This window comes from Callionymus lyra, chromosome 10 (assembly GCF_982586985.1).
Source record: "Callionymus lyra chromosome 10, fCalLyr1.hap1.1, whole genome shotgun sequence".
Classification (NCBI taxonomy): Eukaryota; Metazoa; Chordata; class Actinopteri; order Syngnathiformes; family Callionymidae; genus Callionymus; species Callionymus lyra.
In genome coordinates this window covers 5,394,505-5,420,973 of record NC_141827.1, presented here as the reverse complement: position 1 = coordinate 5,420,973, position 26,469 = coordinate 5,394,505, and the positions used below count along the sequence as shown (strand labels likewise).

At 37.8% G+C, this 26,469-nt stretch overlaps 1 protein-coding gene across 1 annotated transcript; it reads right to left on the bottom strand.

The window, feature by feature from the left end:
• Positions 1-1,202: 1,202 nt before the first annotated feature.
• Positions 1,203-17,228, bottom strand: pank4 (pantothenate kinase 4 (inactive)). The gene is made up of 19 exons (XM_087800714.1): positions 17,078-17,228; positions 16,633-16,715; positions 14,770-14,978; positions 14,522-14,705; positions 13,304-13,396; positions 13,083-13,236; positions 11,837-12,018; positions 11,683-11,764; positions 10,679-10,779; positions 9,252-9,407; positions 8,969-9,081; positions 7,307-7,394; positions 6,214-6,365; positions 4,534-4,589; positions 4,264-4,313; positions 4,105-4,209; positions 3,935-4,035; positions 2,883-2,951; positions 1,203-2,152 (listed from the first exon to the last, which is right to left on the bottom strand). Exons 1-19 carry the CDS (start codon positions 17,226-17,228, stop codon positions 1,903-1,905), a joined length of 2,379 nt encoding a protein of 792 aa, XP_087656840.1. The 3' UTR covers positions 1,203-1,902.
• Between the last annotated feature and the right edge of the window lie 9,241 nt (positions 17,229-26,469).

Sequence of the window (26,469 nt, the reverse complement as noted above, 5' to 3'; positions counted from 1 at the left end):
CTACTACTTCTTTAGTATTTACTACTGATACTACTACTTATTTAGTATTTACTACTGATACTGCTACTTATTTAGTATTTACTACTGATACTTCTACTTGTGTAGTATTGACAACTGACGATAACTAATGTTAAAATGTAGAACTACTGAAATACTACAACTATTGTAACGTTTACTTACGATAGTCCAAGTACTACTAATGTTGTATTTACTATCGATACGTACAAAAACTTCTGAGAAACTTACTTGTGAAACTACTACACAAACAGTACAACTACTACTACTACTATCATTTTACTAGTGTAATTAATACTGCAATAATTACTACAAGAATCATGCTAAGAATAAACTAATACTCAGAAGTATCGTGTCAATATTTACAATACCACTGTACTACTACTGAACAACTAAAAAACATTATTTTAATTATCACTAATACTGCAGCAGATCCTACAAAGAATGTACTTTAACAAATACTGCACGACTAATAAAAATAAACATAAACTAATAAAAAAATAAAGAAGTTAATAATACATTTAAAAATATATAGTAAAACTAAAACAGGAAGCGGTTGCATCTATTAAATACTAATAAAAACAAGCCTTCCTGCCTCATCATCATTCATGGACAGATCCACACATTCCTCAGAATCGCTGTCAGTCATTAGACTCCAGACCTTCAGAAAGCGTCTGTCATGTTTACAAATGAAGCTCCAGTTATAAGTTTAGAAGTAATAATAAAAAAAAAGTATCAAAGGACGTTGAACTGGTGTGAAAACCTCAGATTTCTGGCCCTCGGCTCAGCTTCTTTGATGAAGGTCCCTGAGCTGAGAGGAAGTCAACACCACGAGTGAAGCCTAAACTGAGGGAGTGAGGGATGAGAAAAGATCATATAATGTCACTAAATCCACTCGAGCATCTGAGTGTGTGTGTGTGAGTGTGTGTGTGTGCGGCAGTGTGGAGATGAAAAGCAGAGGGACCCCCTGCTGGGGCTCCACATACATTATCAGCTCAGAGGCTCCACAGCAGGGATGGAACCAGCAGCACGAACCAGGGTGTCTGGTCTCCTGCAGCCAGAGGCTTCTTCTCTTTCATGCTCCTCCTCTCACACACACGCTGAAATGGAGAACTTTATTTAAATAAATAAAAGAAATGATTGTCAGAATGTTGGTGAAAATGATCATAAATACACTGAGTCTTCTATGTACATCTTACAAACTCCAATCAAAGATTTGAAAAAATCTCACCTCGTTTTTTTTTTCCGCCTCCAGATGCGATTATTGTTCGACTTTACCTTTGATTTGGACGCTTTAATAGCTGTGTTACAGCGACACCCTGTGGTCAAGTTGAGGCAGCGTTCGATACACTTTCAATGATTGACGTGAATCTGCAATAACATTATGACCACTAACACTTCTAGCGAGGATCGATCATGAAGCGCGACGGTCTCGGGCTCAGGGTTCCGTGACGTGGGTCAAGTTGACCCGGGTCAAGATGGCGAGGGTCAAGATGGCGAGGGTCAAGATGGCGAGGTCAAGATGGCGAGGGCGGACGGGCAGACGGCAGGGAACCAGAGCAGTCAGTGGAAGTCATCAGATTCAGATTAAGAACTTTATGTTGCATTAATATTGACAGTAAAACGTCGTTAGCGTCGATTGAAGCACCTTCGATACAACAACCGACCATGTGGCTGTTCACAGCCGGTGGTCATAATGTTATGGTCGATTACCTTAAGTACACTTTTGATAAGAGGCGAAGTCCACGAGTCTCTCTCAGCAGGTCCATGACACACAATCATCTCCACGTACATTCAGAGCCGCAGCTAATCTCTTCTTTGGCTTCTTCTGCTCGGGGCCGGGGCCGGGGCCGGGGCCGGGGCCGGGGCCGGGGCCGGGGCCCCCCTTCACAAGAGGGTCAGCGCCACGGACCCGGGGACGGGCTTCTCCTCGGGCACCTCGTACTTGAAGACCACGCTGAACAGCTTCCCCCCCAGCCGGTCGGCCAGCCAGGAGTTCTTGATGACGGCCATCTTGAGGCTCTCGCAGGACAGCTTGGCGAAGTAGTTGGTGTGGATGGCTCGACCCATTCCCTCGATGATGACCAGGTCCGTCTTACGCTCCCGCACCACCATGGCCAGAACCTTGTCCAGACGGCTGAGAGAAAAGACAACAATGGTTTAAGCGTAAACTCTGGCGTCCTACGGCGATAAATGACGGTTATAAAGGTATAAATAAAAGAATGTACGAGTATAAAAAGGTCGAAATAAACAAGTGACTTTGTTGAAGTACGGTGCTATTTACCTGTAAATATACATTTATTTATTTGTACATTTAATTATTTATGATTTATTCATGTACGTTTTTCTACTTTTGGTCTTTTATTTGAATCAACTGTTGTTGTTTTTTTTATTCATACATTTAATTATGTTTACCGTACATTAATATTGTATAATTAAATGTAATTTTATGTATTTTATTTTAAGTAATCAATCATTATTTCTAATAATTAATAATGTCTTTACATGCAGTTTTATGTTAATATGTATATTAATTTAATTTTGATTTATTTTATTTCATTAATTTAATTTATAAAGTATAAATAAAATAAATACAATAGAATTCATTCGTATTATTTTATTTTTATATTCTCTACTGCTACAACAGAATCTTGTGTTGTGTTTACAACACTGGCAATACAAGTTTTCTGATTCTGAAATACATTTATTTATTCATAATAATCTTTTATCGCGGTTTATATCAAACTGCAGTCAAGAACCATACGACATAGTTGTTACTGGCTCCCCCCAGTGTTCGGACGGTGTAATTGCAGCAGTGTAAACCAAACAACATCACGGTCAAAGTAGAAGAAAAAAAAGACACAAACCTCAGATCCAAACAGGGAGAACTGGAACCACTTTGGATCAGCGTCAGGCGGTCCTCCTGCAATCCAGACCTGAAGGACAAGGGTCATGAAAAGTGTTTTAAACTTTATTCAAACTGACATAAGGCTCTGCAGAATGACTGCCCTGTTTTTTTTCTATTGATTTTTTTGTTTTTATTTCATTATACTGCTTTAGTTCACATTTCATTATTTTCATTATTTTACAAGAATCCTGTGTTGTTATCCTGCTGATAAGTGTCTGATCCTGAAGTGCTGCTGATCTCTGTAGGTGTTTAGTGTCACCTAGCGTTTGGAAATGGCATTGCAACCATAAACAAAAACGTAAGTAAGTCATTTATATTTGTACAGCGCTTTTCCAGACCAGGGTCACAAAGCGCTTAAACAATCAAAACAATAGCCAATAAAATAAAAACTTAAACGGTCTAGAAAACACCGAAAACAACCCAAGAGTCTGAGAAAATCAGATGAATAAACATTTCCTTCTTATTGACAAGTTTTCATTTTCTTTTGGTCCTCACCAGTACACGTGTGTACTTTACATTTATTCTATTTATTTATTCTAATCTTGCTGCTGTGACAACAAAAACGTCCTCACTGTGGGACAAGTAAATGACTATCTTGTTGTATAAATTAAGTTTTCAACTAAATATAACCAACCAAAGGCACTGGTACCCTGGCTGGATGATAATGAATTCCCTCATAAAATCATCTGGAGGTTTAAATTGAATGTCTCAATACATTTACTGGGCACCGGAAAATCCTCATGTTGCAGTGGAACATCACTTGAATTTACCTGGAATCTCTTTATGGTGTGGACTATGGTCTGTAACAGTTTATTTCATGTCTAAACAAGAAGGATGTGTCTCGCCTGCAGTTCATACAAAACTCTGCAGCCAGATATTCTGAGCCGCTCTAGTAGAAGAACTCACATTTCTCCGATCCTTAAAACTCTTCACTGGCTGCCAGTTTCTTCCAGGATCAAGTTATCTTGTCTTATAAATGAAGTTTTCAACTAAATTATAACCAAAACTCACTGGATGACCGGATCCATGGCAGCTATCTTCTCCGTCAGTATCTGCAGTTCACCGTTGGTCACGTCGTTGAGCGCCGGAGCAGAGTTGCTGGCTAACACCACCTGAACAACAGTGAGAGAACATCACTCCAGCAACCCGTCGTTAAAAGTATACAAACACGGTTCTCTTGCCTCCGTTCCTCGAGAGAGCAGCTCCCTGACGAACGGCATCACCCCGAGAATGATGTCCATGCCGCTGTTGTCCACGAAGAACAAGGCACACTTGTGGGGGGGGCCCTGCAAGAGACCCACCGTGAGCTTGAATCCTCACGGTCCTTAGAGGAGTCTCACCTTCAGCCTCTGAAGCCACCTGTTGTAAGAATCCACGAGCCACGGTCGCTCTGACGGGACAGAAGAGACATGATGACCACATGTCTAATAACACAGACATGCGTGAAATCAGCCGCTAACAAGAGTCTCATCAACATACAGGGTCACAAGTGAGTTTGGATCTTGACTCATAAAAACATACTGACAACAGCCGTCTCGTCGACACAGGCCGGACGATATAAGGGTCTCATACATCTCATGTTTAATACATTTTAAAAGCAGCACTGGTACCTTCCAACTGTTTTTTTGCTTCTTCAAACCCAAACTCGGAATCGGACTCGAGGACGCTGAAACATAAAAATAAATTGTCATTTACAGACGGAGAATCAAATGTCATAGTTTACGGAATCATCTTCTATAGTAATGTTTAGCAACTGTTGAGAGACGACAAATATGGAGAAAAAACATGTGTAATGTAACCTTATATACAACATAATATATAAAGGGAGTCCCAACATAATGTATACACTCTTTAAATATTAACAGTTAATAATAAGTTATAATAAGACGGAGCTTTTCGTCTGCAGTTAACACAAAACTCTGCAGCCAGAATTCTGAACCGCTCTAGTAGAAGAACTCACATTTCCCCGATCATTAAAACTCTTGACTAGCTGCCAGTTTCTTTCAGGATCATTTTAAAATTCTGGTTCTTACTTTCAGATCTATTCATGGTCAGACCTTCCATCAGTGATCTGATCCAGACTTACACCCCAGCTCGGGCTCTGAGGTCTGTGGATCAGAATCTACTGATGGTTCCTGAACACGGTTCAGGACCAGAGGAGAGAAATCCTTCCAGACTGTTGCTCCTAAGCTTTGGAACCATCTCTGTGTTTGATGATCTACTGACTCCTTCAAGAAACATCTTAACACATTCTTCTTTGTGCTTTTCCCTGAATTTCTGTGTTTGTCTTATGTGTCTTGATCTTTTAAATGATATATTTCACTGTGTATTGTTTTTGATTGTTAAAGCGTTTGTGACCCTGGTCTAGAAAGGCGCTTTACAAATAACGATTACTTACTATCCATCAGCCAGAGAGCTTATCGTAACAGTTCTCCTTTGAAAGCTACACTATCTCCACATGATACAAGACTTTGTTGCGACGCGCCTCCGAGAACAGTTTGGAGATGTTGAGTTCTACATCCAGCAAGACGCTGCACCTCCTCACTTTCACCGTGATGTGAACCATCTGGATTAAAATATGTATATTTGACTCTCAAATTCTTTAAAATGTGCATTCTTTCCCTCGTATCTCATTTACAAGTCAAAATACATACATTTAATAAGTTATAACGATTCAAAAATTGTATACATTTTTTGGGACACCCTGTATATCAATTCATGAAAAGGTTTTGAATGGAAAGTTGATTGTTATTGAGCTCAGTTAGTCCCCGCGCTGACATTTAAATGAAAGCCTTTTCCCTTTTTTAAATAAAATCTAAAATGTTTACGGAGAGTTTTTCCTTGCACTGTTGTGTGATGTAGATTCAAACAAACCTACACTATATTTTAGAAAAGTAAAATAGTTTAGATTCTTCTTCATATATTTACCTTTTCTGTTTTTTCTAATAGTTTTAACGTGTATATTAACTGTGTTTGCTTCAGTTTATCGTTCAGATTTTGGGGATCTGAGTTAGTTTTAATTAAATTCTCTACAGTAAATAGGAAAATGAAAAACAAGTGTAAAAAAAGTGATTAATCATCTTTAAAATCTGGGAAGTGGATATCTTAAATTGATAAAAGTAAAAACAGAATTGTTGACAAACACAAAGTTCTGAGACAGTCTGAGGCTCATCATCAAGTATCAATATTGTGCTGCAGATTCTGGTTGTCCTTGTGTTTTGTTGCATCAACCAACTGCGTTTGTTGCGTCTCTAACTGGTATCTATGTTCGTGTCTGAAGATCCTCTTACTCCGACACGGCCTTGGCTCCCCAGTCGAACACGTTCCCGGCCAGAACCCCCCGGGCGAGAGCAAACTGTCGCTCCTCCCAACTCAGCTTCTCCAGGGAGTCCAGGACCCTCTGGTAGTACTTCAGAGCCATGTCGTTCTCTCTCTGTTTGATCTGCAAACAGACAGACTTGGAACAACAGCTTTGGAATAGAAGACACAATAAGGCTCATGGCTACAGTGCAAACTGAAGCTTTTAATCGATGTTTACTCAAAGGTTTGTGTCATAAGGTGGATACAGCCTGGACTTGGTGAACTTTACTGATCCATTTCATCATAATCACAGCTGCTACATCTTGTAACGCATCCACTAAAACTATGTGTATTTTTAATAATCTTTTGATACGATACACATCACGATACAGGGGAAACTTTAAGTACAACGATATAGTTGTAGTATTTTCCTAGTACTTGATTCTGGACCACATGACTCTTGACGAAGTCGTAACTGCTTTAATTCGTTTTGAAACCAAAATATGTCCAAATATCAGCTTTAAGAGCTTCTGGAGTCACTGTATCCTCTCGTCCTCAGTCATCTACGGGATCTCGCAGGATTTCATTGCTAGATGCAGAAGAGGTGATGACTGCTGCCATCTAGCGGCGGGAAAAATAATGACCGAGAAAAAAAGTTGAATTCTGAACATAGGCATTTTAATTGTCAATTTCTAATTGTAATTATTAATATTGAAAGAAAGATACAGTATTGTGAAAATAAATGTGGAAATATTTAAGTGTATCAGAAAAAAATAATCTTCTCCACTGCAGGAGAGAATGTCAGACCTAAGCCCCGCCCACTTGCTGCAGAGAAGCTGTAAGAACTCAACTTGCAAAACTGCCAGAGGACTATGAAAGTCACTCTGATGTGTGGATCGACTCTTGCGCGTCTTTAATGATTATTGATCCTCGAGCCGAAGCACAATCTGTCGCGTCAGATGAGACGCGACACCAGCCAAGGAGAGTTTCAGGGAACTACATCCCATAATGAACGCCATACAGGTTGCACCACACATGCTTTTCAAAAAAAAAAAAAAGGTTGTTGATGGAATTGACTCAGACCTTGGAGTATGGATCGGGGAAGTTGAACTCGTTTAAACAGTGTTCCCTGGTGTCTAAGAGACTTCTGACAGTGAGGGATCCGTAAACGCTGGGTGAGAAGAGAAGCATTCTACGTTAGCCAGAGAGAAACACACAAACACACACAAACACACACAAACACTGACAGACACAACCAAGGCCGAGAGATTCATGTCGTCCGGATCATTGGAGAATCAACATGGAGGCTATAAACCAGTGGCCCCCAACCCCCCGCTCCATTTGTTACTGTATTGTATAGTTCCTGCTCTATTGAGTATTACTGTCTGAAAGAAGACCAGGGGCCTCATTGTACTAAGGGGTCGTACGCGTAAAAAACCAAGGACATTCTTTTGCACGTCAAAGTCCATATGTATCAATAATTAAAAGAGTGTTAAAAAAGGTTGGACTTCCTGACACGTTTGTAGTGCATGTCAGCCTCACTACATATGTTGAGAGTTACATTAAAATGTTAAAAATTAACACACACACAAGTGTTTGTAGTAACACGAGTGGATATTAAATTATGCACAAACAAATAAATATGTTCTCAATGACTAAACGGGTAATCTGTTTTTATCAAGACAACATTGATCGTTTAATGCTGAATATTTTAATCCACTATTTCACGCTATTCAGAAACAAATGTAAAGGAATTATGAGCTTGTTTATAATATAATGAACACAAGGATCAGCGTCTGATGCTTCAAGTCTACGAGAGTCACAGACGTTCTTGTGAACAAACATCACGTTTGATCAAAGTGAAGCTGCAGCTAAAGTTTCCACGAGATCGGAGTGATCTCCTGGAAAAACTCAGTTATATAAATACATCGTCACATGATTTGTTCATTTCTAATTTGTAAAGAAAACTCTTTTATTTTATAAATGTAATAAGAATGTTCGTGTGTTGCGAGGCTGTGCCACACATTCATAAGAAGCTCAGACGATCTTCATCATAATCACTACTCAGTTCTTCAAGTTAACGATTTACAGTTTTTTCTTGTTAAACTCCCTTTTAAGACGTTTGTCATCGTCTCTTTTGATAAAGCATTTTTGTACGTGACCCATTTTCTGGATTTTAGTGTCCGACCGTATTTAGTAGAAGATCCACGAACTTCTTTGAACATGAGGCCCAAGTTTTTCTTAGAAATAACATGAGCCTGTAGCTCTTGACAAGTCAACTCAGGGTCGTGTTAAATAAAGAAAATATACACCTGCTAATAAGTAAAAAATGAGTGAAACATATTTAATTAGAAACAAAATGTATGTTTTAGAGCCTCATTCCACGCAAATAATGCTTAAACTCAAACTAGCTCACACGTTAGCACAAAGTCTCCAAACGCTAGGAGACACAAAGATCTCGTTTATATCCATCGGTTCGTGCTGACATTAAAATCGATCTGTGGTACGAAAGGTTGGGGACCCCGGTTATAAGCCAATGTAAAATCTAAGCATGTTTATTTTCTCCTTGTTGACTGTTGACTCAGCGTAAGAAATAACCGACTTTAAATGTGTTATTATTTCTTTTAAATCCAGAAGCTTCATGGTGGTTAGCAGAGGCATGAAAACATGAACTAATGCAGAGAAGGAAAGAAGGTTTACTCTACTGAGGCAAACAATCATTGGCAGGTTTTTGGTTCTTTTTACCAGGGCTGGTGTCGGAAGGCCTCCAGCTTGTGTCTGTACTTCTGACGGAACTTCTCGGCTCGCTCCGTCGCCTCGGGCATGTCCGGCTGACTCGCCACGGCCCTCTTGACCACCTGCTCCCACGAATCAGAAAATACGAATTAAATAAATATAAAAGAGATAAAGTGAGATGTACAAGATGCATCGCAGGCAAAGTTTTGGATTTAAACTGATTCTATGCAGTTAAAAATCAACATATGATAGGTTTTAAATTCCTAACAGTGACCCAAGATGAAAGCCGTACCCCATCCAGGGCTTCCTGGAAGCAGAAGAGCCAGTATTCCCGCGCCGGGGCGTCCCTGGTGAGGTCCACGGTGTCGGGGATGTACGAGGACGGGTCCAGCAGGAGAGGCAGGTTGACCAGCTGCCTTTCCAGTCGATCCATCTCCAACATGTCGAACTGTAAATGACGGTAGAGAAGATGAACAAAGAGCTTCGGTCGCTGCTGAATTCTGAGGCACTTCAACCAGACAGACGGCTGTTAAAAAGTGTTTCAATAAAACTCTAAATGAATACTTTACTTTCTAAGATGGAGTGTATCATGTTTTAAATATTAATAAGTCTTGCCTTCCTAAATTAAGAAAAGTTAAATAAATATAGACGGAGAGATATTGACTTTTTCATCGTTGAGATAGTTTAATTAAAAGAAATTGAACTTTTGGTTAAAGTAAATATTACATTTAAATCACTCCAACAGTGGGTTACGTGATATTAATGGTAGTTGAGTTTGATTGACATTTCATCATCCGGCCCTTTTGAAAAGGCCGCTCAAAAAGTTGTATAAGAATAAAGAAACGTCGGCATCTTTTCCATGAACCGACCGAAGAGAAAGAAAGTCATGACTGACAAAAAACTTAAAATAGAGTTCCTTAAAAACACGTCCCACCATAACGCTGACTCAGCAAGAGCTCTGGACTAAAGATGGTCGTGTATTTGCATCAATGTATATTTGATTGTATGTCGACGATTTGGTTCTGCATTTGTGAGTCTCACAGCATTTAGAAACTTTGAGACCTCAGAAAACTGTGCGAGTGCGTTTGTGTTTTCAGCATTATTTGTTATTTGATTGAAATGATGACTTTGAAACAGATATTTTGTTTCTTAAACTTGGAATTTGACTCGTTTTTACTTGTTAACATGTTTTTTTTGGAGTAAAATTGACTTCAACAAGGATTTTGACTCTTTTGAGTCTCAGTCTCCTGTAATGTCATAGAAAATCAGGCCTTCTTTTCAAAATAAAACACTTTCTTTCAAAATAAAAACCTTTCAGTCAGTAACAAGACTCCTAGGATAGACAGTTCTCAAGTCACTCAACACTGCAAACGCAAAACAACTACAACATTTGTTCTAACGGGAAGGAGAAAAAATTGAAGGTTTTCTGTTTTTCTTGACAAATGTGTAGAATGTTAGTGAAGTTTGTGAAGCGAGAGCCGAACAAGGAGCATCCCGAGTGAGCGTCGACACACAGCAACGGTGGTGCAGCATCAAACCTCACACTCAAGACGAGCAGATGGAAAATACTCACAGTGAACTGAAGGATGAAGGAGACAGAAAGTTTGGGGAGGAAATGAAAAACAACATCAGAAAGCAGATGAACTATGACCAGTATATGTGGGATCAAGAGAATTGGTGACGGGTTTGTTTTTTTTTGGGTTGAGATATGAGACGCACCGTTCCACTGCGGGTTCGCTGCATCGGATTCATGTCTGGAGAAATGCTCATCAGGCCGGAGCTCCCCGCGAAGTTCTCTCCCCAGCTGTACTGGTTCGGATCTAGAGACGGATTCAGAGGAACTTGTATCAGCTTTATATAAAAAATATATATATATCGTTTTTGCATTTCTCTGGTCGGACTGAACATAGGTTCTTAAAGTAACGATGGTGACTGGTTTCTCTTAATTTAGCGAGTAGTTCTCATCATAATATGAATTCTAACAGTCGTCCAGTAAGTTTCAACATGACTTTCTGCACAACAAAACCGACGGACCAACTCCATTAAATAGTCCAGAAATTCCAGACAAGACACACCTTTGAAGTGAAGAGCATGTCGGGAGGAAAACTTGTTGAATTCATCTAGAAAATGCTAAAAGTCTAAAAAAAAAAAAAACAACTTCAAGACTAGACTACGAGACAGGTTTTCAGGTATTTCACATTTGTTTGTCGAGTACATAATTCCACGTCTGTTCATTCATAGTTTTGATGTCTTCAGTCATAATCTAAATCTAATATAAATTTAGAGAGCAAATTGAATGAGAGGGTGTGTCCAAACTGTAACGTGTATAATACTGTATATATAATTTTAATATACAATATAATTCTTCAACTTTTTCCACGTTAAAATTAACCGGATTTATTTGCAAACTCTACATTACAAACGAGTTGCCATCTCTCTCGACAACCCTCTCAGGAACGGTGACCTGAACAGGTTCCACGAGGCACATTAGATGTCGACTTTAAACACAGTTTTGTCAATTTGACAATGACTTAGCGACCAATCAGCCGTCACTAAATGGAGTCGTGTGTAGAAAGGCATCATGGGAGTTCACTGTTTAAATAATAAGTGCCTCCAACTACATCTTTGGTTGTGTTGATCTGATGTTCTGTTTGTACCCCTAGGGACCACCGTACGAATACATATGACGAGCTTCACGTTATTGCCCCAAGACGTTCTCTCACTGTCTTCTTCTGCTCCTTTAAGAAATGCTCCTATCGCGCCGAGGTATCCTTCGTGTCTCAGGAACAAGGCCTGAACTTCACCCTGGAGATAAGAAGACAGATAAGCGTCAGGGTTGTCTACGACGTGCGGACGTGTGAAGGCGAAGGTTCGTGCCTTGGTGAAGAAGTTAATACTGTAGGTGATGGTGCGCATGGTGACCGGGTGTCCTCTGATGAAGAACCCTCCGAAGTAAACCCGGGGCAGCTTGTGAAGTTTGGCGTAGAGACAGGCCAGCTGACCGATGTCGTTGCTGATCATGTGCAGCAAACTCTTGGCCATGTCCTCCTTCGAGAAGTCTGTGAAGGGGGAGTCGATACAAACAATGTCATTTCACCGTTTGTCCTTCTTTTCTGTTCATTTCACTTTCACCACACAATCCTATCGTGGACCAATGCCAGGAATCTTCTCATAAAACATCAATATCTTGTTAAAGCGCATCGATCATCAGTCGTGGAAACACAAGAGTGCCGACTCATCCTCGTCTAGAAACTACAAGCTCAGCAGCAAGAACTTCATGTATGAAGGAGTTTTGAGAGAAGTAAAGAGAGTCTAACGTGTCTTTGTAAATATTTTAGTCGCAAGTATTAATAGTATTGGTTAAAGTTTTACTATTATTAGCCATAGTAACGGTGGTAAGTATCAGTAGAATAATTAGTAGTAAGATTTAGTAGTGGTAGAAACTATAAGTATTAGTACTGGTGGTAAAAAGTAGAAGTTCTGGTAATATTCATAGTACATAGTAGTAGTAGTAGTAGCAGTATTACTAGTATTTGTAGTTGTGGTAGTGTTAGTCGTGCTAGTAGTAGTGGTATAAACTAGTAGAAGTATAAAGAGTATTAGCGTAAGTAGTAGCAGCAGTAGCAGTAGTAGTAGTGAGAGTAATAGTGGCAGGAGTACAAGTATCAGTAGTAGTAGTGAGAGTAATAGTGGCAGGAGTACGATAGATTAACTAATGTGTTAATTTAAGTGTGCGTTGTTGTGATCATTAGTGTCTGTTTGTACAAAACTTTCTTTTCATTGAAATAAGAAAATGATCTTAAGCTCCGCCCACTGAAAACATTGGTAAAACATGGAGGTTTGTCACCGTGCGTCATCAATCCCGAAAGTCCCCACCTCCAAGGGACTCATTGTATAAACAAAGTGGGGCGTGATAACAGCTGGAGGCGGAGTGAAGCCATTATTATGTCATAATGGACTCTCGTAACCTCTCGTTCGCCCAGATTTCAGAGCAACTTTATAAAGTAATAAGTTGAAAACATGGTCATGATGAAGAACTTACTGCATCTTGAAGAGATAAACATTTACTACATGCGAGTCAGGAGAGTCGAGTCTTACATCAGTTTAAAATCCAGACTCTCACCTCTGTCAACGGTCGCAGACTTCCCAAAACTGCTGGCGATGAGATCCCCGGTCAACCCCAGGGAGCTATACGACCCCCCGTAGATGTCCTTGACCAACATGTCCACATTGGTGTGTTGTCCTTTGGAGGCCAGCTGTAGCAGCTCGTCAAATCTCTGCAGTCGAACGTATGAACTCCTTGGTGAAAACCGATCCAAACGAAAACATGCGTTTGATTAAAACCTTGGTTTTGGTGAGTAAAGCTCCGAGGCCCCAGAAGGTCCCTCCACCTATAGAGCTTCCACCGATTCTTTCAAATTTGTCCTCCGACTCCACCTGTGGACGGAGATGTTTTTGGTAAGAATGAATTATATAGAAGGTCGAAAAAAAAGGTGAGACAATACTGGGCAGGTGGTCATAATGTTATGGTCGAGAGGACCTTAAAGAAAGTCACATTATTGTAACGTTGAATTTGTGCTAGTAGTAGTAATAGTAGTAATTGTAATAATGTAGAAGTTATTGTAATAGCAGTAGTAGCATGATAGTAGTAGTAGTAGAAGTAATTGTAATAAGGTAGTAGTAGTAGCGTGATAGTAGAAGCAGTAGTAGTAATTGTAATAAGGTAGTAGTAATTGTAATAGTAGTAGTAGCATGATAGTAGTAGTAGTAGAAGTAATTGTAATAAGGTAGTAGTAGTAGCATGATAGTAGAAGCAGTAGTAGTAATTGTAATAAGGTAGTAGTAATTGTAATAGTAGCACTAGCGTGATAGTAGTAGTAGTAATTGTGATAAGGTAGTAGTTATTGTAATAGCAGTAGTAGCGTGATAGTAGTAGTAGCAGTAATTGTAATAAGGTAGTACTAATTGTATTAGTAGTGGTAGCGTGATAGTAGTAGTAGTAGTAGTAATTGTAATAAGGTAGTAGTAATTGTAATAGAACTAGTAGCGTGATAGTAGTAGTAGTAGTTATTGTAATAAGGTAGTAGTTATTGTAATAAGGTAGAAGTTATTGTAATAAGGTAGTAGTTATTGTAATAAGGTAGTAGTTATTGTAATTGTAGTAGTAGCAGTGTGATAGTAGTATTAGTGATTGTAATAAGGTACTAGTTATTGTAATAGTAGTAGTAGCGTGATAGTAGAAGCAGTAGTAGTATTTGGTAGTAGTAATTGTAATAGTAGTAGTAGCCGCGTGATAGAAGTGATTGTAAAAAGGTACTAGTTATTGTAATAGTAGTAGTAGCAGCGTGATAGACAGTAGTAGTGATTGTAATAAGGTAGTAGTTATTTTAATAGTAGTAGTAGTGTGATAGTAGAAGCAGTAGTAGAAATTGTAATAATGTAGTAGTTATTGTAATAGTAGCACTAGCGTGATAGTAGTAGTAGTAATTGTAATACGGTAGTAGTAATTGTAATAGTAGCATTAGTAGAATAGAGGTAGAAACCAATAGACGACAGCTGTACCTTGACTATAGACACTCCAGAGCCGATGTTGACGAGCAGATACGGGAAAATGTCTGGATTCGTCGTCTGAAATCTGAATTCTGTGTCGGCGTGTTTGGAGTAAACAAAAGCCTCGTGAGGAATGTTCTTGAGCACAAAGTTACATCCTTTGATGAGGCAGGTCATCTCGTCCTCCTTGTCCACACTGTAAGAACCACACTCTCATCTTCCCGTCACACCACAAACACTGTTGCCGTGACGATACTCACTCCAGTCCCAGCTTCTTCTCGATGAGCTCTTTGAACTTGTGAGCTCCTCCGCCCGTGGCCTTGATGACTTTGGTGTCCGTGTTGACCAGATGGTCTCTGATGAAGTCCAGACACGTCTCGATGTAAGCATTTTCAAACTTGATGAAGTGCAAACGAGCGGTCACTTCCTCTTGGACGGATATCTCATAGAGTTTGTCGCTGGTGGCCTCCTGGAACACAGGAGGATCAGGAGATCAGGAGAAGATGAGGAGAATATGAGGAGAAGATGGAGAAGATCAAGAGAAGATCAAGAGAAGATCAAAAGAAGATGAGGAGAACATCAGGAGAAGATCAGGAGAAGATCATTTCCTTTTAATAAGATTGTAAATTATATCAGAACATTTTTTTATGTTTCATCCATCCATCCATCCATCCATCCGTCCAACTATCCTTACATACATCCAACTATCCATCCAACTGTCCAATTATCATTCCATCCAACTCTCCATCCATCCATCCATAAAGTGAAATATATCTGTTTTACGAGTCCATCTTCACAACTATCCAAATACAACATTAATAACAATTCAGTTCCTTTAATCCGTAACTTTCACTGCAAACCATGTCGGCGTTACAGAGAAAAATACAGAAATAATGTAATTCAAAATAAAAAGAGAGAAATAAAATGATAAATTGAAAAAAAATTAATAAATTGCCATAAAATGCATAATGAATAATTAATAATAAAACAATTAAATTACATTTATTAAAACAATATTAAGTTCACGTTTCTTGTGCATATAAAAAATGTGTTTTTTTATATATATATAAAATCATAAGCTAAGTTATATAATCCATTAGAATTGGTTATTTTATCATCTTTGCTTGTATTAACTTTAGACAAAACATAAAAAACACTGACTCACACTCAAGATCACAACTTCCGAGTAAAACAAGTCCGACTAGATGTGTACCTTTTTACGGTAACACAATAATTAATTCATATTTAAACAAATGCATTTCCTTGTGGTTGCATAAATAAAGTGACGGGACTATTGTGAAGAGAAAAGCAAATTAACACAGATTGAAATAAAGTGAAGATTTATTTATTTACTTTAAATACAGTTGTAAAAAAAACAATGTAGAACTTGAAGCCTTGTAAACTGCAAATACTTGAAAACAAACAACTCCTGCAAATATGTGCTTAAAGTGTGTATTTATTAGTCAGTATCGAACCACACTAACTTTAGGGCAAAGTAAACAAAATTGCAAAAAACTGTGTTAGTCACAACTACCTTTCTATTGTTTTTTTGTTTTTAAATACACTTTATTGAACTCTAAACCTTTTAAAAAACGACATATTTATATATAGTCCTATAGTACCCTGTAGTATAGTACAATAGTATATTTGCGCTTGATGGATCTACTGACTCCTTTAAGAAACATCTTAAGACATTTTATTTGTTCAGACTTTTCCTTGATTTTCTGGAACTCCTGTTGTGTTCTCAGTATTATCTTGACCTTTAAAGTATATACTTTATTGAATATTGTTTTGATTGTTTAAGCGCTTTGTGACCCTGGTCTGGAAAAGTGCTATACAATAACAATTACTTACTTGCTTATTTATATAGTCCTCTCAAATATCTTATGACATCCCTAGTTATGATGGTAAAAAACAGAACTGAATTGACCAAAAATATACATTTTTAAAAAGATAAACCGACAGAACCTTGATCCGATAACTAGAGAAAGATAAAACTGCATCAAAAACCATGAAGTTGGACACATGAACCATTTTGCGAGAAAGTGTGGTTCCAGTGAAAGACGTTATCAGTGAGTTAAACATAGTTAAACATAGTTAACAGTTTGTATGTCAGCGTTTACCTTCGCAGAATGATCGAATGATCGCACTTTGGCCACTTTGTGCTGCACTGTCGAGTAGTAGGCGAGTTTAGTGAGTGATCCTCCTGATGAAAGAGCAACAAACACGTGTTCAAAATAGCAACAAAAAAACACAAATTTGATATGCATGAGAGAACTTTTAAATTAGACTTCATTGAGTGAAGGTTTAGCTCAACAACAACTCGTCAACTAGCAGTTTTACCAACTATATAAACAGATGTTCTCTTGTAAAAAACATGACATGTTGTAAATATATCAGAGGAATACAAGTTAGCTGGTCGGCGACTTGTTTGAACTGGTTTACAGATAAAAAAAACTATAGAATCTTGTTGTTGACTTCCTTCAACATGTGTTGTTATTCTCAAGCTGCTGTGATGCTAACAGTAACAAGAGTCCAGAGCAGGAGGAAAAAGGGCTAAAACGTTACCGATGTCTATGGCGAAGCGCTTTGCGTTTTCCAAATTGCGGAATATTTCGTCCGGAGGAAGCGTGATGCTCTTGTCCATGGTGGGATCACTACTAATACTACAAGTACTACTACAAGTACTGCTGCTGTCAACCGAGCGACATTCCGCCATGGTCGCCGACGTGATGACGTCACGCTTGCGCCACGAACCAGTCAGAGGAAGCGCGAAGAAGGTGTGTCTGAAATATCTTTTATTTAATTTTTTTCTTCTAAAATCTCTATATAACTAAAATTAATTCTCGTCATGAAAGAAATACATGTACTATTATTTTCATCATTTATCACTGACTTTTTTTTTGACCCGTGTCGTCAACAGAAAGCAGCATAAACACGTGACCATGATCCTTTTTTTTTTCATACTACACTAGAAAAAATAAACGTTTGGAGAAAGTTGGGTTTAACTCCTATTATTGTGGTACTTTTTGCAAATAATTGTAATAGGTTAGTTGAGTGTAATGGAATTAATTCAGATGTAATTGTAATATTATTTTTACACTTAAATAAACTATTGCAATTATTTGGAAAGAATTAACAGAATAAAATGAATTAAAACCACCCTTTTCTAACTTTAAAACATTTTTTTTAATGTAGTTACTTTTTTCCAAATTAAACTTTTTTTGTGGGAGAGGGATAAAGGCAAATCGACCAGTGTAAGGTTGGATGCTGTCAGTAAACACTTTAGAAAAGAAGCTAAGAACAATACATTAAATAAAATAATTAGGGATGTACACGTCTTAGGATTTATGAATTTTTTTGAGAGTCTCAAAATGCTGACACCAATTTCTGCTCATTTTCCCTAATAAAACTAAAAAACGCTGATTAAAAAGCTCAACAAACTTTAAAGGAAAATAAATACGAAATACTGCAATGGTTTATACCAGAAACATTTATTCCACGTGGTTTACTAGCTCAAGAGGGGCCTGACAGTGCTGCCCCCTGTCTTCACTACTCTGCACTCAGAAGTAGTAAGTACTCTGTACTTTGCACTTTTCAAACCTCAAATGATCCGACAACATTCATTAACTATTTTTGCAAGAGGTGGTTTTTATAGACGTATATAGCCGTTATCGTGTTAATTATCAGAACCATCACAGAATTGGCTCAAAAAGAAATGACACTGTTTGTGTAAAGAAAGTCTAAAGTTGTTTGTTTTCTGCCTAAACATACTGTAAAAAGATGTGTTTCTTGGATAATGTATTCACTTTAAGTGTTTCATGACTTTGTTCAGATATTTCTACTGAAAATAGAGTCGAGAGAAGAAAGATTGTGATTGAAATATTTATTTGTGGATCAAAGGAACCATGAGAAGATGGAACCATGAAGAAGAGCGATGATGCATCACAACAACAACTTGTAGATTTCTACAAGACACACTGTACTCAGAGAGAGTGAAGGTTCAGTCGTCTTTATCAAAGACAAACCACTGACAGTATTTGAGGATCAACTCACTGTCAACATCTTTACACATTTGATCCAAATGTAGAAAAGCTCAGAACATTGATCTTAAAACAGATCACATTGTTGTCTATAAAACACTCATTTTGTAAACACAAACAATCCATCATCAGTGTAGAACTGACACATGATTCAAATCTTTTGTCAACAAAAGAATAAGAAGTGATCTTAAAACAGATCATCATGAAGTGAAGTCCACGTCTAGAAAAAGACCATCAATACTTGTGATTAGTGTCAATCAAAGTTCAATATTTCACTGCATTTGATCACATCAGTGACATGTAGAGACTCACAAAGTGTGTCACTGACAAATAGTCACACTGTGATATTCAATCCACTCTTTAGAAATCCAAAGAAACATTGTGATCTTAAAACAGATCACGTTCACATCCATTGATGAAAAATCAATCACAACAGTCGTCAATTCAAAGCACACATTTGTGATCAGAGCGATCAATAACAAACTTCCAATACAGGAAGAACAAGGATCAATAATCACTCGAGAAGTGAGTTGAGATTCATGCAACATGCACGATGACATGTTTCCATCTTCACTGGAAGAGATCAGTGATGTCACTTCCTTCACAAACATCATCTTCATCCAAACAAGTTGTTGTGAACACAGAAGAACAAGTGAAGAACATTTCCCAGAGTTCAGTGCGTCATCTCTGAGCTCCAGTCTCTGTGTGCGTCTACCACGGCCTCCAGGGGGCGCTGTCGAGCGCACTCTTCTGCTCTGTGGTGACGCTGGTCTGGACTGTGGAGCTCAGAGGAGAGAAGTCCGTCTCTGTCAGCTTCTCCTCAGAGGAGGACTGAAGCTTGTGGAAGAGCTTCAGCAGTTGTCCTTGTTGTTGGCTCTTCTGCTGCAGCTGGCTCAGGAAGCAGACGCTCATCTCCAGGATGTCTGCTTTCTCCAGCTTGGAGTCTGGCTGCTGTTTGAGGAACTCTGGACCCAGGAGAGACTTGAGCTGCTCGATGCTGCTGTTGATTCTCTCTCTGCGTAACTTCTCCACCAGAGGCTTTCTGAGCTGGAGGAAGAACAAGACAGTCATGAATACACTTGTTCTGGAGGCTCATATTAGCTCCATCTTGGATGGTTTCTGCTGAAAGATCAAGTGTGAGAGATTCTTCTATTTACCTTGTGGCTCAGAGTCAGGTGCTCCTGAGAACTGCTGCTTGCTGCAGTGCTTGTAGGTGCCATGTCTGGATGTGTGAGCTGTAGAGGTCTCTGTAGAGAGAAGCTCATCTCTGCTGGCTTCATCCTCCTTTTATAGTCCCACATCTCCATGTCAATGTGTGAGTCCAGCTCTGGATGAAGGTTCTCACACTCTCCACCAATCAGAGAGCAGGCTCACACAAAAGAGGGCGTCACATGTTCATTGCTCCGGGGACAATAGTGAGGTCTCAGGGGGACAGCTGGTGGACTGGGGGAGATGAAGAGAGTGTGTGAGGATGTGGGAACATGGTGACCCTGTAGATCTGCTGCCTGATGATCACATCAGTGACTTTGACACACGTTCATCACACACGTCACAACAATCACACACACCAGGACCTTAAAGGCGAAACTTTATTGACAAACATTTTTACTTACAACCAAAAGTCAATAAAAAATATGAAGTTTTTGAAAACATTAGATAAAATATTGTCCAGACGTGGTCAGCAAAGTTTTTGTGAAGCTCTAAAGTCTTCAGGTCAAAGGTCAGGCTCCATTGAAGGTGCAGAGGTTTCACACTCTTTTAACTGCTGCTGCAGCAACAACACAAGTGTGTCTCATTCGTCTGCACACTAGATACTAGCACTTACTCAGGAATTTGACGAGAGGATAAACTTTAAAACATTTTAGAAATAAAACAATCAAAATAAAATCATATAATAACAAACATTTCAATAAGAATTGATCTTCACACACCAGGACTTTAAAGTCAAAACTTTATTGACAAACATTTTCACTTCAATTACAACCAAAAGTCAATAAAAAAAATGGTTTTAGCTCCAGAAGTTTTTAAAAACATTAAGATAAAATATTGTAATGTCTTCTTTTGATGACATCATCATTACCAGGCATTGTTTGACCACAAAAATTAATCAATGATCATTGAATTATTTGTAGAAATTCAAAATAATTTAGCAACATTTATTAAAAAATATTTTTCATGTTAAATAAAGTAGTTTTGTGAAGAAATAAAGTTCAGATGATCAGAAGATAAAAACGTGTCCAGACGTGGTCAGCAAAGTTTTTGTGAAGCTCTAAAGTCTTCAGGTCAAAGGTCAGGCTCCATTGTGTGTCCGATTTTGGGGGCGCGTGTCTCAGTGTGAGTCGAAGCTCGATGTCACTTTCCCACACTGACTCACAGTGAAGAGGCTTGAGTGACAGATGCTGTGGGTCGTCATGGAGACCAACCATCTGGAGGGAAAGCTCACCATTGGCTGGTTCAGGAGGTTTGAAATGTTGACGCTGAAGAGGTTCGAGCAGCTGCTTCCTGAAGTGTGTCGATTCCCTTCAGGGATGAAACGTGATCAGTGGTCGACTGATGTCAGCAGTTTTCACTCCAGCGAGCATCAGGTCACTGAGCGTCTGGAGGGAAGCTTTGCTATTGGCTGATCTGGAGGTTTGACCTCAAAGACACCAAAAGTCTCAGTTTGTCCAGAGAACAGTCAGAAAAACTTCATCTGCTCGTAGAAAGTCTTAAAACTTATCGACGACTTTAAAAATGTCGGACATTTCAAGACGATTCTCACCATATGTAGAAGTTTCAGTGAATGTAGTAGATGTAGTTCGTTCATGAAAATGATCGACAACAACAGACGCTCAAAACTCTCATGAACTTTTACAATGACTAAATATAGAAGCAAGAAGTTAGCTTGTTAGCGGTTTTAGCATTTGAGGTTGTTAGCATGCTAACTATAGCTTTGAATTATCTTGATTAGAAGATAAAATGATTGTTTACTCACTTTGTAGATCTTTTATTTTTATGATTCAACAGTAGTAAAGATATTTGTTGTGTTCAATTGATTTTAGATTTTGAAGCTGAAGAAATGGCGTCAGACTCAAACATCATTGTCCTGTGATAAGCGTGTCAACTCCCCCGAGGGTCCGTCAGGTGCTGCTGGGCTTGAGGATGTTAATGGCGGTGAACTGAGACTCTGCTCTCGCTGCTTTTCCCACACTCGCTCCATTCAAGCAACAATAGACATGTGCCTTGTTAAATGCTAATTCTTCTTGAAAAGAGCCTCCATTAAGAGAGTGAAGGAGGTCGACACAAGTGTTGTGACGGAGACGTTGACGGACGACTTTCTGTTGGTTTGTCAACAACGTTAAATACAGAAGTGAAGCCGCTTGAATGTTATCACTGGATAATTGATAAACATGTATGTTAGCTTAGCTTGTTAGTTAGCCTGTTAGCATATGTTAGCTCCTTGAAAGAACACCTGTGCTTCTCTTCTCCCGCCAAAGATACATTTTTTATTGTATGTTATGAATGTTTTGTCTTTGTCTAAAACAACAAGGTTTCTCAAAACTCTCAAGAACAAGCCAGTGATGTTTCTTCCTCCAGATGGCAGATGTTGGAGGAACTTCACTCAGAATGAGCTGAAAAGATTCTTTCAGTGTCTCTTTGTGCTCTTTTGACAACAGCAGTGAAGGAATTTGGAGGGAAAATGTGTGAACTTTCTACTCACATGTCAACAGATCCTGCTGTTGAAGCTTTTACGAGACAAACATTTGAATTTAAACTCACGTAAATATTTTTACAAACATCATGAACTTTTATTTGTTCTTCAGTTGATAATTATTCGTTCAATAATTTAAAACTTTTATTATTAAACATTGTATTTTGTCAAATAATAATGACTCATTTCACTTTATTACAATATCAAAACCGAATTAACAAATTCATTGGACTTTTAATGAAGAGATATTGTTTCGTTTTAATCATTGAATCAGATCATAGTTAGGTTTCTTTACTGTTGAAAACTGTAAGTTTCATAATAAATTAGAAAATCAGAAGCAGAAACAGCTTTATTGATCAATTATATATAAATAATATTGATGGAAATATTTTCTGGCTGTTTGTGTCTTCTTCACGAATAAAAAACAATAATGCAAGAAATGTCGATATATGTTCTTCCACTAGGGGACTTGATTACAAGACTCTATAAACTTACACTTTTATGCTGATGACACTCAACTGTACTTGTCAATGAAGCAGATGAAATAAAAAAAAATACAGTCGTGTATTACACATATCAAGTACTGGATGACCCACAACTTACTTTTACTGAACTCAGACAAAACTGGGGTTCTAACTAGTTGATCCACAACATCTCAGACAATCCCTAACTAATGGTCTAGCTTTTCAAAATGGACTTTCTCCTGCGGCTAGAACCACTGTGAAGAATCTTGTTTGCTTTGCTCATGACTTATCATTTAACTCACACATAAAACAAATCTCACATACTGCCTACTTTAACCTTCATAACATTTAAAAAAACAGGAACTTTCTTCCTTTGGATTTCTGCTGAGAAACTAATCCATGTTTTTGTAACCTCCAGGCTGGACTATTGTAATTCTCTCTTGTCAGGATGTTCTTAAAAGTTTCTCAGAATCTTCAGCTCTTTCAGAATCTGCAGCTTGTGTGCTGAATAAGACTAAGAGGCACAAACACATTTCTTTGTTTTCTTCTTTACATTGGTGTCAGTAGAATTTAAAATACAAGTTAAAATCCTTCTTTAACCTATAAAGCTTTACATGTTCTAGCACCAACATACATTAAAGTTCTAAACCAAACTTATCAACATTCAAGGACATTTCACTGAGCAGCTCTATGTTAGCTTGTTAACACATTTAGCATTTATGTTTGTTAGCATGCTAACTATCAGAAATTTCTTAGAATCAGCTTCAGATTCACTGATATTTTAAACAAATTCTAGAGATGTTAGTTTAGTGTAAATATGTGATGTTTTTATTGGATAATGTTTTGGGTTGAATTGTTTCTTGACTTTGTTCAGATATTTCAACTGAAAATAGACTTGAGAGAAGAAAGATTGTGATTGAAATATTTATTGTGGATCAAAGGAACCTTGAGAAGATGGAACCATGAAGAAGAGCGATGATGCATCACAATTGATAAACATGTACGTTAGCTTAACTTGTTAGTTAGCATGTTAGCATACGTTAGCTCCTTGAAAGAACACCTGTGCTTCTCTTCTCCCGCCAAAGATTCATTTGTTTGTTTTTTTATTGTTTACGAATGTTATGTCTTTGTCTAAAACAACAAGGTTTCTCAAAACTCTCAAGAACAAGCCAGTGATGTTTCTTCCTCCAGATGGCAGATGTTGGAGGAACTTCACTCAGAATGAGCTGAAAAGATTCTTTCAGTGTCTCTTTGTGCTCTTTTGACAACAGCAGTGAAGGAATTTGGAGGGAAAATGTGTGAACTTTCTACTCACATGTCAACAGATCCTGCTGTTGAAGCTTTTACGAGACAAACATTTGAATTTAAACTCATGTAAATATTTAAACAAACATTTGAATTGAAACTCATATAAGTTATTTTACAAACATCATGAACTTTCATTTGTTCTTCAGTTGATAATTATTCGTTCAATCATTTTAATAATAATGACTCATTTCATTTTATTACAGTATCAAACCGAATAAACAAATTCATTGGACTTCTAATGAAGAGATATTGTTTTGTTTTAATCATTTAATCAGGTCATAGTTAGGTTTCTTTACTGTTAGTTGTGTTTTTCTCATGTGATGTTATTTTGTCACCATAATCTCTCCATTTAACATGTATTTAGGTAAATATGTTGCTTGATTATCATAATATTAATGCTTCAGACATGATGATGAAAAGTTTATTGTGGTTTGAACTAAGTTTGTTCAAGATTGTGTTTGATATACAGTGAAGTTTTTATCATTTAACTCACACATAAAACAAATCTAACAGACTTTAACCTTCGTAACATTTAAAAAATCAAGCATTTCCTTCCTTTGGATGCTGAAAAGATTCTTTCAGTGTCTCTTTGTGCTCTTTTGACAACAGCAGTGAAGGAATTTGGAGGGAAAATGTGTGAACTTTCTACTCACAAGCTTTTACGAGACAAACATTTGAATTTAAATTCATGTAAATATTTGTTCAAGTTTTTTATATTTCTATATGTGTAAAATGTTTCTTTTTAATTCGTTTTTCAGTCAAATATTAGTTCTTATGTTTAATCAGCTTCATCTACACAGTTCACTTACAGCACATATTATTTCTTCATTATTATTCATTAAGTTCTTTATTTAATCTGATCACAGTTATTTGTATTTTTAATTTGAGTTTCAAATGAGGGTGTGTTTGCTTTACCAATATTTGCAGCCTTTTTTTTTTTTTTGAATTTCTCCGATATTTTGGGGGCGATTGAGGAAAGATGTGTTGATCCTGTTAAGAAAAGCTTTAGAAGTGGATTTTAAAACGTGGATTTATATCTAAGATGGTGTAAGTGTGAGGTACTACACACTGTAACGTCCACACTGTGACGATAATTAGACTTAAGTGTCATTATTAGATACAAGATGTTTTTTAGTTGCTCAGACAAGATAAATCGATCACAGATCAATATTTATACTATAAGTGTATAATTTTAAAGAGCTGTGCAGCCGCTTCAGGAGGTTATTGAGGGACAATAGTTAGATCTCAGGGGAGCAGATGTTCCACCAACACACTGATGAAGAAAGTGTGTGAGGATGTGGGAAAGTGTTGACCCTGAAGATCAGATCTGATGTCGGATCAATAACTTTGACCGTCACCTATGATTGTGTCTCATCATTCTTGAGGGATTAAAGCAATTCATCTTAAGAGAAAAGATGTAAAAGCAAAAATAAAAACTATATCTAGAAATGAACATATGTTTCAGACGCGTGTCTCAGTGCGAGTAGAAGCTCGATGTCACTTTCCCACACTGATGGTTCAGACATCTGCTCCATGAAGTGTGTCTATTCCCTGTTGGGAATTAAGTGATAAGAGGTCGACTGATCTCAGGACTTTTCCCACACTCCACATATACGGTGAGTGTGTGTGTGTGTTTGCGTGTGTCTGGTGTGTGTGTGTGTGTGTGTTTGTGTGTGTGGGGGTGTGTGTGCGTGTGTGTGTGTGTGTGTGTGTGGGGGGGGGGGGGGGGGTGTGTGTGTGTGTGTGTGTGTGTGTGTGTCTAAAGAACAATAGAAGTGTGTCGTCTGATGTCAAAAATATATAAAAGTGAAATATTTATCAATAAATCTCACTAATATGAGTCGATCATAGACTTGAGTTGAGATAAATAACTTCACCAATTATATAATATTCACAAACATGTATTTAAAACATTCTATTAGTGAAATTATAACTTTAGTTGTGGAAAGAATCATTGTTTTTGTTCTGTTAGCATGTTAGCATCTGTTAGCATCTGTTAGCATGCTAACTACCTGGAATATAATATCTTAGAATTCACACCAAAAATAGAGAACACGTTAGAAGCTTTTCATAGGTTTGATTAAGATTTTCTTTGGGATACTTTGGACATATTTGGTTTTGGGTAGAAGTTTATTAATACAAATAAAGTTTTACACACCAAACCCACTGTAATGGTTTTTACTGGAAACATTTGTTTCACACAGTTCACTACATGAATAATGTCCTGACAGCTCAGCCTCCTGTCTTCACTAGTCTTTTGCTCTTTCAAACTTATAAATATTCATTAATAAAACTGGTTAGTTTCTGTAACATAGAACACTATTAATTATATTAATATATATTGTTAAATGCAGATGATATTCTTCTTTATTTAAACGATCCCTCCACAATATCACACCTTTTATCAAAATTTAAAACATTTCATTCAATATTTGGATAAAAAAATCATCCGAC